This window comes from Bufo bufo, chromosome 6 (assembly GCF_905171765.1).
Source record: "Bufo bufo chromosome 6, aBufBuf1.1, whole genome shotgun sequence".
In the NCBI taxonomy this organism is placed as follows: Eukaryota; Metazoa; Chordata; class Amphibia; order Anura; family Bufonidae; genus Bufo; species Bufo bufo.
The window spans coordinates 105,067,587-105,082,670 of NC_053394.1; the positions used below are offsets into that span (position 1 = coordinate 105,067,587).

General features: G+C 43.8%; 1 protein-coding gene across 1 annotated transcript in view; it reads right to left on the reverse strand.

Moving 5' to 3' along the window:
- Positions 1-2,321: 2,321 nt before the first annotated feature.
- The window catches only part of HK1 (hexokinase 1), a 70,714-nt gene continuing 57,951 nt past the window's right edge, over positions 2,322-15,084 (reverse strand). The window contains exons 10-18 of the mRNA XM_040438044.1: positions 14,172-14,476; positions 12,597-12,745; positions 10,778-10,897; positions 9,268-9,363; positions 8,634-8,733; positions 7,641-7,824; positions 7,399-7,554; positions 4,895-5,128; positions 2,322-3,298 (exon numbers count right to left, since the gene is read on the reverse strand). Coding sequence (XP_040293978.1) covers positions 3,154-3,298; positions 4,895-5,128; positions 7,399-7,554; positions 7,641-7,824; positions 8,634-8,733; positions 9,268-9,363; positions 10,778-10,897; positions 12,597-12,745; positions 14,172-14,476 — 1,489 coding nt within the window. The 3' untranslated portion in view covers positions 2,322-3,153. The remainder of the gene's footprint in view (positions 3,299-4,894; positions 5,129-7,398; positions 7,555-7,640; positions 7,825-8,633; positions 8,734-9,267; positions 9,364-10,777; positions 10,898-12,596; positions 12,746-14,171; positions 14,477-15,084) is intronic.

Consider the following 15,084-nt stretch of genomic DNA (forward strand, 5'->3'; position numbering starts at 1 on the left):
CTGATGCTCCAAACATTAATTAACTCTGGGAATGTCAGATCATTATGTACCCGAGGAGAGCTCAGCTGCCCCATGAGCCTCAGCCCAATGAGGTCTATGGCCAGTCTGCCACCGATTTTAGATGAGATAAAAATACACCTAAATCCAGGCACGTTTCCAGCACAAAGTAAGCCACATAAGTGGTAAAAGCCTAGGCCACACCATCTAAGGGTGCGTGAGATGTACCATCCAGCATCAGCCACTGTAATAAATCTTCCACATTTTTATAGTGTCCAGTCTAAGATACATTTGAACAGCACTAGTTAATCTACCCCATAGTGTTTGTGAAAAACCATCTATATTGGGTTGCAGCACTATTATAGTCTAAACTACAGACCCGAGACGGGAACACCTGTTTACATGGCCGGATAGGGTCCAAAAGATAAAAAAAATAGTCTCACTTTTCACTGGAGCTCCAAGTCCAGCACCCAGTTCCTTTCTCCTCTTCTAGACTGGAACATGGAACTAGGAGCAGTACCATGCTGTGCCTGACCACGACCACCGAGTCTAATGACAGGCCGTCAGTTGTAATATGCATGTAGATGGCATGTCGCACTTCTGGTCCAACGAGGACTGTAAACAGAGAAGAGGGGAGCGCGGTGCTGGACCTGGAACGTCATTGACAGATGAGACTTTCTTTACCTTTGCACCCTGCCCGCAGTGCCCGGCCATACAAACAGCAGTATCTGGTGTCAGGGAACCCTGTTACGATAGGAGGGGGAGCTATTAAACCAGCTGTGCCAGTTTTCTGACGTCAAATAGTTGCAAATTTTGGTGCAAACCCGACTTGGCAGTTTTGCGCAGTGCTTGGTACCTTTTGGTGCGGAGTAAGGCCAGGCGTAGGCAGTCAGGCACATTTATCATAATGTACATCAGAAAACTAGACTGAATGATACCTGAATGAGAGATGACATAGATTTCTGTTCTGACACAACTGGGATGCATCACAGTTATTGACTTGCATTTCTTAATAATTGTGGCGCATCTGACACCAGTGGAACAGGGATTAAACCCGGCTCAAAACACCAGTCTTATTAACTTTCCCTCCATATCTTCCAAGGATTATCATTTAAGCAAGTACACGATGGAATATATGAACAAATTGTACATGATACTCTCTGATGTCGCTGTCATTGTGTCAGTAGGTCACTCGTGTCGCCAGTTGCCTGAACTATTATCTACTCGACTAAATGAGCCTTTCGTTTTGGTAAGGAATGATCTTAAAGTGTCCCCAATGCAAAATCTGTAACAAGTTCCTCTATTACCACTTTCCATTTAAAATACTAGTGTTTTCTTTTCCAGTAGAGGGACCTTTGGGCCCCCTCTATGACCAGGAGCCACTGCTACCTCTACACCACTTATAGCTATATCCCTGAGTGCACTTAGCCGGCAAAACATGCTTTCCTAGTATATTCTGGAGACACAATATACACTACCAGAAAATGGTATCCGCCATCAACAGCAAACTACACTGTTCAGTGGTGAAAGCAGGTTCTGCCTTCGGACTAATGATGGTCACATCAGAATTCACAGGAGGACTGGAGAGTGCCTACTGCCATCATGGTGTGGGGCATCATTAGCTACCATGGCCGTTCCAGTCTGATATTCGTGAAGGGAACATTGACCAGCCTTTGGTCCAAGACATTGCGGATCCAGTCCTACTGACTTTTTTGACTCAGAAGATGTGGCCTTCCAACAAGATAATGCCTGTCCACACACTGCCCACACTAGACAATGTGGTCTTCACGGTGTCCAGCAGCTTTCCTGGCCAGATGTCTCCCTAATCAAAAACATCTGGGACTGGATGCAGAGACAGATCTCCCATGTACTGCAGCCAACAACCATCTTGTCTGAACTACGGCTCCAAGTTGTTAGAGCTTGGAATGACTTCCCGCAGGAGGATATCAAGGATCCGTGTGACCATTACCATGCCAGAGTGGCAGCGTGTATCGCCGCTGCAAGGGGAGATGCCACCCAGTATTAATTAATGTGACCCTGCCTCAACATATACCCTGCTGCAGAACCCAAAAATAAAGAGTGCACCATCTTGGCTGTGTGATCACTGACCAAGCACCACTAGTAGTTCATACTATAATCTCAGCTCAATCACATTAAGTTTTTCAGGTGTTCTATCTTCATAGATGCATAGGTTCAGTTATCTCGAAAACCTAAATAAATAAAAAAAATATCTACTATTGTACCATTTAATTGGGTTTGCAGCCTCTTTGGGTGGTCATTTTTCATGTTGCTTTGGTATAATTGAGTTCGCACGACCACAAGACGCACATTGGAAAACTTTATTAAGTGGATAAATGACATGAGTGACTCTGATGTGGCATAATATGGTTGTCTGACCTAAACGTCATCTGTCAGACATTTTTCTTAAGAACACAGAGATTAAAAACAGAAATGCACACCTATCTGAATACATCCAATCACAGTGCAACAAAATATTCATAGAAACGTGTACAACCTCTCAGATTCTGGGGGGCCAAGTAGCAGCTACAAATGTGCCGCCCCATTGAACAGGTTGAGTTTTGCCCGACATTTTGAACAAAACATACGTACTGGTAACACAACACTATTCATACAAGCAATGAGAGATGTCACTGGCACCAGACGTCCCCGGTGTTGTGTCCTGTGCTCCTAGGTATATTCTGAAACCCATACAGCCCTTTATGCCCAGGACGTCATCTATGTGTATATTGCCTCCAGTAGTCATATGCAATAGAGAATGGAATAAAGTAACACCCTTAGTAAATTGCTTTCATGTATGGCTGGTGGGACCCAGTTTTAGAGACCTAACTGTAAATATAATGGAAATGAATAGGGAAACTCTATGGATATCTTAACAAGCTGATAAATAAAGTATAAAATAATAGTAATAAATTATAAACAGACATACATGGCCTAAAACATAGGGTTTGTGATGCAGACAGGAGTCCAGAAATAGCCAGTGCTAGAGACAATACTCTTCCTATGGTGGTCTTCTATTCCCCCATGCTTAAATTTCTATGGACAGTACGGGACGGAAGGTCCCAGCCTTGTTACGATTACTGCTTGAAATGAAAAGTGCTGGAAAGGCAGGAAAACACAAGCATGACGATGCAATCTTTAATGCTGTTCAGTGTCACGGAGTCTACACCCAACGGCTGTGATCAATGCTGCGCCCTTCCCGCTGCCATCTTCTGAGAGGAGGAAGGACACGTTACACTTTGGAGCAAGATCGACGACAGTCTGGTGCATTATTCTGGAAAAGCTGCAAGTAGAAGCAATTAAATGGTTAATTTAAATGCCCAGAAAACTTCATTCAGTTTTTACACTATTCCCATCAGCCAACACAATGTCAAAGCCGTTAATACTATCGTGGTGACGTGGGCTACAACATTTTAATACTTTGCACGGTTTCCAGTTCCAGTGGCCGGTTGTGTCCCCCTAGACCCCTTGTCAGCAGGGCACCATGCTCAACATTTGGTGTGGATTTGAAGGGTTAATGAGGTAGTCTGGTTTTAATGATTAGATTTATGTAGCGAATAGGATGTTGAACAATTTTCTAATATACATCTAGTTAAAACTTTGGGACAGGGGGTCAATATCCGAATGGTGGAGTCTCTGACTCCTGGCACCCCCCTAGCTCATCAACTGAAGTGAATGGAACTGAGATGCAATGCCAGCCAAAGTATGGAGCTGTGCATAGCAGACAGTAGGGGGGCCCCTTCATTCAGGTGTATGCTTTTCTAACAATCACTCACAAGCGCTTTCCTCTTTTTAAGCAACTGGCATTTCTATGCCTCCCTCACCACTTTCCCAAATCGGGGTTTGTGGGAAGGAATGGGGGGGGGGGGGGGTTGTGTGGCCAGAACATTTGTCATCATTTATGGCAGCTCCGAGTTGCTGTCGATTTCTGTTCAGACGCACGGACTGCCGGAGGAAGCGCCTAATTAGTGACAGGGCCTGCGCCTTTTCTAGGCAGGACATCATAGACCGGCATGTCCATGACCCTTGTCAATCTTGATATCTTACAAGATTCTCGCACCTACAGTCTACTCATTGACCGGAACCAATGAAAGAGCGACCATCAACCTGACATGTACAATTTGTAAGCATAACTGTACAAGGGCTCATGTCGGCAGGGCCCAAGCACAATGCACGGGCACCAAAAGTAGGGCCGCTGCATGCGGACGCGGACCCATTCACTTAAATAGGGTCCAGGATCCGCATCCAACCGTCGGCACCGCAAAAAAGTTGTGCATGCACTACTTTATTGCTGTGCGGAGGCACCGACAGAAACCACACGGAAGCACTTCATTGTGCTTCCAAGCCGCACCAGACCTTCCCCATTGCGCACCCATTCAAGTGAATGGGTCTGCCTCTGTGATGTGGTGCAAAAATCGACGGGGCCCGTATATTGCTGACCCGCTGGTCTTTGTTACGAGTAATTCAAGTAAATAAATTGTAAATCTTCTTTTTAAAACACATATAGTTTTTTCTAGCTGGGCAAATCCTTTAAAGGCGTCCTTTACACAGGCAGATTACTGGGAATGAACGTTCATATGAAGGCTTATTCCCTATAACTTGACTGTGTAAACGTGCCGCCAATCAACCAACGTACAGGCAAACATTATTTCATTGAGTGAAAACATTATTGATCCCGACACCAAAATCACAATTTTTGGGCAGCAGATCATGCTGTATAAACAGGGATCTGCTGCCCAGAAAAAAATGAATCCGTATGAGGATCATCAATCGCAGAAGCAATTGCTCTTCGCCAATGTAGAGGAGATAATTGCTGCATGTAAATGATGCGATCACCTACTGTAAAGTTACACTACTTTATTCAAATTGCTTTACTCACTGTGGATGTAATTTATAGAGAGTTCCATCAACACCAACGGTGACCTCCAAATGGTCGAGGCCTCTGTTTTCCCGGATCTTATCTACCACAGCTGCCATCCCTGCCCCACACAACTGGGCCGCTCTTCTAGATACAACGCCACAGACTTCTTTGACAATTATACTGTCATCGCAGGTGCTGTTCAGACCCAGCTGCTGAAGGATTGATCGTACTTGCAGCAACGCTAACCTATCACTGTATGAAAAAAGATACAGCATCTCGTTAGTATCACATATTTCAGTATTCCTCATCTACAAACAAGAGGGTTCCCTGCGTCCAGGTATTTGGAGCTTAAAGTGAAACACCATTTTAAAAATCTAAATATACTGAAGTTCTGCTCTTATTAATTTCCAAATCCCCTGGTTGTCTGAGTGTTTAACCCCTTAATGACCAGCCTGTTTTGGGCCTTCCTGACCAAGCGTTTTTCTTCCTTTTTTCATCTTCGCCTTCCAAGAGCTATAACTTTTTTATTTTTCCGTCTATATAGCTGTATGAGGGCTAGTTTTTATGGGAAAAGTTGTTGTTTTTAATGGCGCCATTTTTGGGTACACATAGCTTTCTGATTAACTTTATTAACTCTTTCTGGGAGGGAGATGGGGAAAACAGCAATACTGCCACTGCGTTTTTACATTATAAACTTTACGGCATTCACTTTTCGGTATAAATAACATAACATCTTCATTCTTTGGAGCAACACTGGAGAATGTCGCGCTCATCCACAGGAAGCCAGGTCAGTACAATTACAGTGATACCAAATACATATAGTTTTATTTATGTTTTACTACTTTTTAGCAATTTTTTAAAAGGAAAAAAAAGTTTTTGCATCGCTGCTTCCCAAGACCCATAACTTTTTTATTTTTCTTTCTATGGAGTTGTGCGAGGGCTTGATTTTTGCGGGACAACTTGTATTTTTCTTTGGTATCATTTTGGGGTAAATTACGCTTTTTGATCTCTTGCTATTATGTTTTTTTGGCATTCACCGTAGGGGATAATTTACATGATATTTATGTAGTCTGGGTCGTTACGGACGAGGCAATACCAAACATATGGGGGGAAATGTTTTTTTTTTATATTTTTCATGAAAAGCATATTTTCTATTGACTTTTTTTTACCACTTAATAGTCCCACACGGGGACTATAACAGACAATATTCAGATCGATTTTAAAATGCAATGCACTATCCCTATATTTTAATGTCAGTGCTATACTGACATTGACCAGCAGGCTGCGCCAGAGAGGCACAGCCTGCTGGAAACTATTCAAGGTAGGCTTGGGGCCTTTATAAGACCTCAGCCTGCCCTTACACACATCGGCATCCCGCGATCGCATTTGCGGGTAGCCAATGGGAGACAGAGGGAGTCCGGTCCCTCTGTCAGCGCTTTACATGCGGCAGACGCCATTACCCGTGGCTTGTAAAGCGTTAAACAGCCCGGATCGGCACTCCTGCTGGTCCGGGCTGTTAGAGCAGGACTGCGGCTCTCATGTGAGAGCCGGGTCCCCGCTCGCCGCTGCCTGGGGACCCGTAAAAATGTGACGGCCCAGCCTAAGGACCCTTAGTGACCACTGTAAAAAGGCATATGGGTGGTCACTAAGGGGTTAAGGATACGACCACATGGTCAGGTTTCTGCTTGCAGTTTTGGAAGCCAAGACCAGGAGTGAATTAAAAAAAGAGAAGTCATATCTGTCCTTTAGATTCTCTCTCCATTTAACACCCACTCCTGATTTTGGCTTCCAAAACTGCATCAGTAAACTTGACCGTGTGGCCGCACCCTAATACTAATGACTTCTCTGGATAGGTCACCGGTATGTGATTGGTGGAGGTCAGACTCCAGGCACCCCGCCGCTCAGCTGTTTGAAGAGGCCTCCAGGGAGTGCTGCAGCCCCGTTCGTAGGCCAGTAACATCAGTGGTCATGGCCTAGGCACAGCTCAATCTCATTCAAGTGTTTTTTGCCAGACAAGTTGTAATTTTTAATGACACCTTTAATCCCACCATGGTGAATGCCATTAAAAAATTCACAGTGCCAGAAGTGCTATCTCTTGGTTACCTCACCTCCACCAAAAAAAAATTGTACCAATAAAGACTACAATTCACCCAGCAAAAAGTAAGCCTTCAGTAAGTCCCCTCTCTCTGTCTAAACCAGCAGAAGCAGAGCCGGCAATCAGAAACAGAATCAGAGCTCTGACAGGTGGCTGCAACATCCATGTTAAAATGTCAATGCTAGAGTCCAGGATACAGAGACCGGCGGGGGACCTAGGACATAGCTAGGGATCGGTAAGGTGAGCATTCCTCAGTTTGTTTCTTATACCATTCTAACCTTTAGATCAAACATTTCCATGAGCTGGAGAACCCATTCATATAGTGAACCCTCACATCTATTCAGGCGGCAGAAAAAGAGCAACATTTTCAGTTGTACAAGAAGACACTTCTTTTAATACCCGCACGCACATTATACCCATCACCTACCTCTCAATCTGAGAAAGGAATTTTGTTTCAAAGATACTCCTAGTTTTCAATGCCTCAGAGATCTGGCCACGGAACAGAAATCCTCGCTTGGTAAAGTCCATTAGAATGTTTCTTACAATTTCTCCTAAGTACATTCCACTTATCATTTTCTCATATCTAGAAATATAAAAGAGATTTAATGCAGATACTATACATGCAGGTTTTCAAGTATTTAGCTTAGTTGGATGTCTGAGTTTTATTACCTCTGCTTTCCTGAATTTAGGGACAGTTCATCCACAGCTTTGTCATATTTTGTTCGGATATCATCCAGACATCCACTGTCACCGAAGGCTCCCCATTCCATGTTGACACACATTCTCCCTTCATCCCCATCTACCATTTCTATATTTTTTGTCTCTTCCATGTAGCATGCATTACTGCCGGTACCTAACACAAAAGAAGACATGCTCAATGTATATACATAAAGATATATAGACAAAAACGTATTAAAGGGGTTGTCCCACAAAAAAATATTCTACATTTTTCAAGCCAGGACACTGGTTCTGAATACTTTAGAAATTGCACATAATTTTAATATATATATATATACATCATTTTGTATAGCCAGTGAGCTATTCACTGAACTCTATCTGTACAGCGCCACCTGCTGTTTGCTCTTTTTCTAATTTCTCTGTCCTGCTCACGGAGATGGCCGCACATGCTCAGTTCCATCCCTCAACTACCACTAGCTGCTGTAGAAAGGTCACACCCTGAGAAATGGGAGATCTCTGGATCCATGTGAGGTACACGGCTGGTTCCCAGTTTGTTAGAAAGAAATTGTATTGCACCATATGATGTCTGATATTCATTTTTTCACATTAATCATGAGATAACCCCTTTAACTATGGTAATAGCAGAAGACCAACATTCTGTTGACCAGCGGCAGTCAACATTTACAGATGGGTGCATTATGTATATCTGGATGCTGATATCTGGATCAAATGCAGCTGGGAAAATAAATTCATACCATTTTAATGGTTACGCTTATTACTATAGGAGGGTGATTTGAGTGTAAAGCTGAAATTGGGTATTTCTATGTTTAACAGCATAGCCACAAGATATTAACTAAACTGATAGATGTGGGTCCCATATCCTGCATGTGCGTGGCTTTCTCCATTTACTTCTATGGGAGTCACATAAACAGCTGTCCAAACTTGCGGTCAAATGGGTGACATGTTTATGGAATGCGTACTTACCCACAATGAGACCAATTTCACAGTTTGGATCTTCATATGCACAAGTCATCATTGTCCCAACCGTGTCGTTTACTATAGCAACTACGTCAAGGTCAAATTCCTGTTTTAAAAGATGATGTCATACTGTTAATCCAGAACTGATATTCTGCGATGTCCGGTAATCGGACACTGCACGTCTCAGCCGACTGGCACTAAGCAGCACATCTGAGAGCCAATTCCCTGGTACACTCTGCACCAAACCATATGGGGTAGATCCTGCCACCTGAACTCAGGATATATGCCCAGTGCAACCACCCAGGCTGATCCTTCACAAGGCTGTGGGCTCCGTTGTAGTCTGCATGTGAATAAATACGTGTATACCGCCTGCTCTTCTCTGAAGCGCAGAATCCAATGCAGAGATTCTGTAACACTCCAATGTTTTATTTAGGTCATATTAAAAACCTTGAAAAAGGCCCTGTGGGGCCGAAACGTTGCCCAATATGACATAAATGACAGCTTTATAGAATCTCTGGTACCTTGGATTCTCTGGTACCTTCGAGAAGATTACATTTCACATATTGAATAGCGCCATTATAAATGAGGTCCTGGAGGGTGTGAAACAAACAGTAACGGAGGAGTTCTTCATCGTACATACCTCTCTCCTCTTGATTCCTTCCCTCAGCAGGTTAACCACATCTTCACCCTCGCAGTCAGTTGCTTTAAAGCCCTTAGTCCACGTTAGCAGGATACCCTGTAGACAGACATGCATTGTTAGATCACAAGTCAGGGTCAAAGCCCTAATCTGCCAAAACTCTGACCTGTAGTTACACCCAGTTCAAAATAAGTATATGTTTGATTTTAGTATGTATGGAAACGCTATTTTATAATATACATTAGGGCGGGTTCGAATTGGCGTTATTAAATTCCGTTAAAGGTTCATTATGACTCTTAACGGAATGCAAAACGGAAGCCTTTAAGAGGCATTCTGTTTTGCTATGTCCTAATACAGCACTATAGGGACACATAACGGTTCAGTTTGGTTCCGTTATATATGACGGAAAATATAGTCCTGTTTTTCATTCCATCCTAGAAATCCATTATATTCCGTTATAACTCTGTTATTACGCAACCTATAACGGAATTCAATAACGCCAATGTGAACCAGCCCTTACTTACCTGTGTTGTATCTTGAGATCCAGACTCCAGTCACACGAGCCAGTGAAGAAGTTCCCACCGATATCACATCCACTTCTCTTCTTCTGTCTTCCGGTCCAAAGAACGTCACCACCATAGGTGTCCAGAAGGCGATGCCGGAATCCTTCCCCAAGTTATGACTGGAGGAAGGCATCCAGCACAGACTACGGACCACTCATGGTGGTAACACACTCTGGTCTGGAAGATCTTAGAGGATGGGCGCCTGAATTCCAATCTCCAGATACATCCCACACAGGTAAGTAAAGTATATTATAAAATGACCGTTCCATACATATTGATATCATTGACAAATTCTTATTGTAGACTGAAATGCTCCTTTAAGTGACCACTAAGGGTACTTTCACACTAGCGTTTTTCTTTTTGGGAACTGAGTTCCGTCCTAGGGGTTCTATACCGGAAAAGAACTGATCAGTTTTATCCTAATGCATTCTGAATGGAGAGCAATCCGTTCAGGATGCATCAGGATGTCTTCAGTTCAGTCTTTTTGACTGATCAGGCTTTTCAGAAAACCGTAGCATGTTGTATTTTTACCTCCGGACAAAAATCCTGAACACTTTGACTGAACGCCGGATCCGGCCTTTTTCCCGTTGACTTGCATTAACGCCGACGGAGCCATGTGTTCCGTCAAACCGGATCTGGCTTTTGCATGTTAAACCCGAAAAATGTGAAAAAAAAGTTAAAGTGCATAAATGGCGGATCCGTTTTTTCCAATGCATTTTTTCATTGTGATCAAAATCCTGATCAGGATTCAAATGTAATCCGTTTTCACACGTTTTTTCCGGATCCAGCGGGCAGTTCCGTTGTCGGAATTGAACGCCGGATTCAAACAACGCTAGTGTGAAAGTAGCCTAAAATAAAATAAAAATACTAAATAAGGTATATATATATATATATATATATATATATATATTTTTTTTTTTAAAGCTCCCATCATCGCCCAAGTGACTCACAGCATCCAAACTGGTTTGCTTGCAGGGGAAAGAGAAAGTGAATCCCAGAGGAAGTCGTGCCCCTTTAATTCCCATGTAATCCAGGAAATCAGAGATGCAGTGAACAATGTGATCGAATAGCTGAAAAAAGAGAAGATCTGTCAAGCAAGCTAAACACAGGAACGTGGACCGTCCATGACATCCTAGGACAGAATACACCTTTAAAGAGCAACAGTTTGACTAGTCAGTATAGACGCCAATGCAGGAGTGACAAACTATGTGTCTCCCTGACCTATGGCCTGCCGTCAAATTTGACTTCTTTCTATACAGCCAAGATATTCAGCTTTAAAGGGGTTCTGCAGTTATTTTAAACTGATGATCTATCCTCTGGATAGATCATCAGCATGTGATCAGCGGGGGTCCGACACCCGGGACCGCCGATCAGCTGTTTGAGAAGGCAGCGGCGCTGGCAGTAGCGCCGCGGCCTTCTCGCTGTTTATTGCAGGCCCAGTGATGTCACAACTAGTATCACTAGCCTGGACGGGGCTAAGCTCCATTCAAGTGAATAGAGCTTAGCCCCGCCCAGGCCAGTGATACTAGTCATGACATCACTGGGCCTGCGGTAAACAGCGAGAAGGCCGCAGCCCCGCTGCCTTCTCAAACAGCTGATCGGCGGGTTTCCCGGGTGTCGGACTCCCGCCGATCAGATGCTGATGATCTATCCAGAGGATAGATCATCAGTTTAAAATAACTGCAGAACCCCTTTAATGTGACAGTACTGCAAGTGTACCTTGAATACTCATGAGAATGGCATGGTGGCCTGGTCCCATCTCAACACACAGGAAATACCTGCTCAGCTAATCACTGGCTGAAGCAGGTCACTATGCGGCTGAGCGCTTTCCAAATAATTTCGCTCTGTTGGACAAACCCTTTAAACAATAAAAGATTTTAAGAGCAAGTAGATCTTGTATCTCATCTAGCACCTACATATAATGTATCAAAAGTTTCTATTTTTTGTTGTTCTATTTAGCTGGCGACGTGTGCATTTTTACAATTGATTTAGCATTTAAGGCAACAATGCCTTAATAAAGTCTTGAAGGGACTGCCCAAATTGTCCACTTTCATATACCCTATTAGGGAATTCTAATGAAATAGAGGGGGGTCCCCTGTTCATGATCTTTATCTTCGCTTGCTTTGGAGGACCCGAACTGTCCTGTATTACAAAGAAAGAAGAAACGCTGAACTTTATGTCGAGCGTATGGACCAGTTGTGTTAGTGCGCCCTCTACGGTCCATACGCTCGACGTAAGGTTCAGCGTTTCTTTTTTCCTACCGTTACCCGAGTGGTGGGTTGGCTCCTGCCCAAGGTGATCGGACAAATCTAGGCTGCACCAACCGTTGATTCTCTTCACTTGGCCATCATTGTGGTTGCGCCCAGTTGGTGCAACCGTAATAGGTGAGCAAACCATTTCTTACAGTAGAAATTCGATTTGCTGAAGATACTTACCCTATGAGCGCCTTTCTCTTTCCTATTGGCCACTATTTGCTGTATTACAAAGAAAACCGACTGATTTAAAGGGACACTGTGTAATGCTTTATTCCCCCTGTGGTGGCGCTGCAGGAAAACTGAACGCTTACTGCCAGGTTCCCTCACAGATTAGAGCTGATCTACAGGGGGGTGCCCGCACATGGACACTCTATTAGCTGCTTATTTTCAAAAGAACCCCTCTAATAAGTCAGGATTGTCAAAGGTGGGGATACCCTTTAATACACGTATTTAAATCCATAGCTTTCCATATTGGACTAGAAGGATAAATGTAGTCATGATGTATTTGACTTACTTCGTCCCCAGTCCCTTGCATGACATCTGTAGGAATGGCATAGATTTTATTATGCATTTCCACTGTTCTTCTTTTGCCACTACGGATCTTGACAAGTAAAACTCTAAAGTTTGTTCCTCCAAGGTCCAGTGCCAGAAAATCACCATTTTCTAGAAAGCAATGAAACAAGATAAGCACTATGCGGCACACAAATATACATGATACATCATTAGCAAAAAACAAAGGAGGTCACTTATTAAAACCAGTGTTTTAGACGCCGGTCTTTATAAGCCCCTGCGCAGGCGGTGGATCTGCAGAAGTTATGTAGAGGTGCCAGCCTCTACATACCTTCAGCATATCCAGCTCAGGTCTAAATGTAAGACAGCTAGCGAGATCTGGCTCATCCGGAATCATCCGGAATAACAGATCCGGTATTTACATTTTTTCAAAGCTCAAAAGAGAAAGTAGCTCCTCCTATATCCTGGCGCATGTGCAGACCGGAAAACTGGATCCAGCTATGCGCCAATTTCTGGAACACTTGGTACCGATTCTGGCATTAATACATCTCTATGGAAATTAATGCCGGATCCGGCAAGTGCGGTATTGTTCTGGGATTTTGGCCGTAAAAAATACCGCAGCAAGCTGCAGTATTTTGTCCGGTCTAGTACCGTACAAGAGACAGAACGGAAGACATCCTGATGTATACTGAACGGATTGCTTTCCATTCAGAATGCATTAGGACAAAACTGATGCGTTTTTTTCCAGTATTGAGACCCTTTACCAGATTTCAATACCGGAAAAGAATAACACTAGTGTGAAAGTACCCTTAGATATTGACGACCTATCCTCCAGATAGGTAATCAATGTCAGATCGGTGGAGGTCCAACACCCGGCAGCCCCACCGATCAGCTGTTTTCAGTAACTGCCGGCACTGGGAACTAAACAGTGGACAGAGCCAGAAGCAGAAGTCTCCATCCAGTGTGTACTGCCTGAGCCAGTATACTGCAACTCAGCTCCCATTCATGTGACGTTCACAGTCACTACACCGTGGACGGAGCCGTCTGCCTTCAGCTCTGCTCACTGTTTAGTTTCCTGCACTGGCGTCTACAAAAACAGCTGAGGATAGGCCATCAATATCTAAAAGCTGGAATACTCCTTTAAGGTGCCCATACTCCTTCCATAGCTCTCCATGTGCGGTGTGCTCTCCTTCACTTCAGGGGCCCCAATCAGGAGATAGGAGTGACACTGATGGCATATCCTAGTGATATGCCATCAATGTCTGAGATGGGAATAACCCTTTAAAGTAATGAAAACTGGTGAACGTCATACATAATGTTTAGACCTGGAAACATGGTACGGACACATGCTGATCGTGCACCATATTCACAGAATTTTTACATACGGTAAGTAATACCTTAATTCTGTAGCATATGGCAATTCTGGATGACTTTCCTGTTGTTATGAATGTGGAATTTGAAGTTTAGGACCTTGACCACTGTCCACCATAAATGATGCATGGATGTTCTACGACTATGTCCCCCAGACAAACCACGCATTGTGCTTCCCCCTCAATAATTTATAGATAGCGATCCTTACCAGAGCCATCTGGTGTACTGCGAACGAACGTTGGCAACATTTTCACTTTTGCAATCTCATTAGTCTTCTTCTTCAGTCCGTTCTCCATCTCGATCCGCATCCTTCTCTTCACCTCCAACAGCTGCTCATGAGTGAGGGTGAACTCCTCAAGTGTCTCATCCATCTGTCTCCGCTGCTCGGCAAGCCGGTAGGCCACTGCCGTCACCATAGCCGCTCCCTTACCGCTGCCGCTCTCGGACAACAGAAATCGCACATCGGAGTCAGGGACCAATCGTCTCAGTGTTTTGTGTAAGCGCCTGGCGTACCTGCACAAAATTGTAGTGGAGAAAAGGTCAACAATTTTTAAAAATTGTCTGTATTTGATACTAAAGTTACACTCATTGTATGGATTTTAATATTTTACATTGAGCTCATTTGTCAATGCCAAAGTAAAAACATCAACGAATATTTTTCAATTATATAAGCAATAAGGAACTTAAAGGGGTTCTTCGAGATTTTGATGGCCTGTCCTCAAGATAGGTCATCAATATCAGATTGGCGGGGGTCCGACTCCCGATACGCTGTTTGAAGACACTCGGCATTCCAGTTATGTCACGGTCATCAGTCACACGGCCTAGGTGCAGCTCAGTCCTATTCAAATGAATGAGGCTGAGCTGCGATATCACGCACAGCCGCTATACAATGGATGGTTGTGCTTGGTGCCCACAGCGCTCACTGGACAACCGCGCCTCCAACAGTTGATTGGCGGGGTGTCGGACCACCATTGATCAGATTCTGAACTCCTATCCAGAGGATAGGCCATCGACATTAAACACCTGGAAAACCCCCTTAAAACTAATAGAAGGACCACTGAGGAAGGGAGAGTGAATCTACCCGTAACGCGTATGGTGAAACAAGTGATGTACCTGCATTG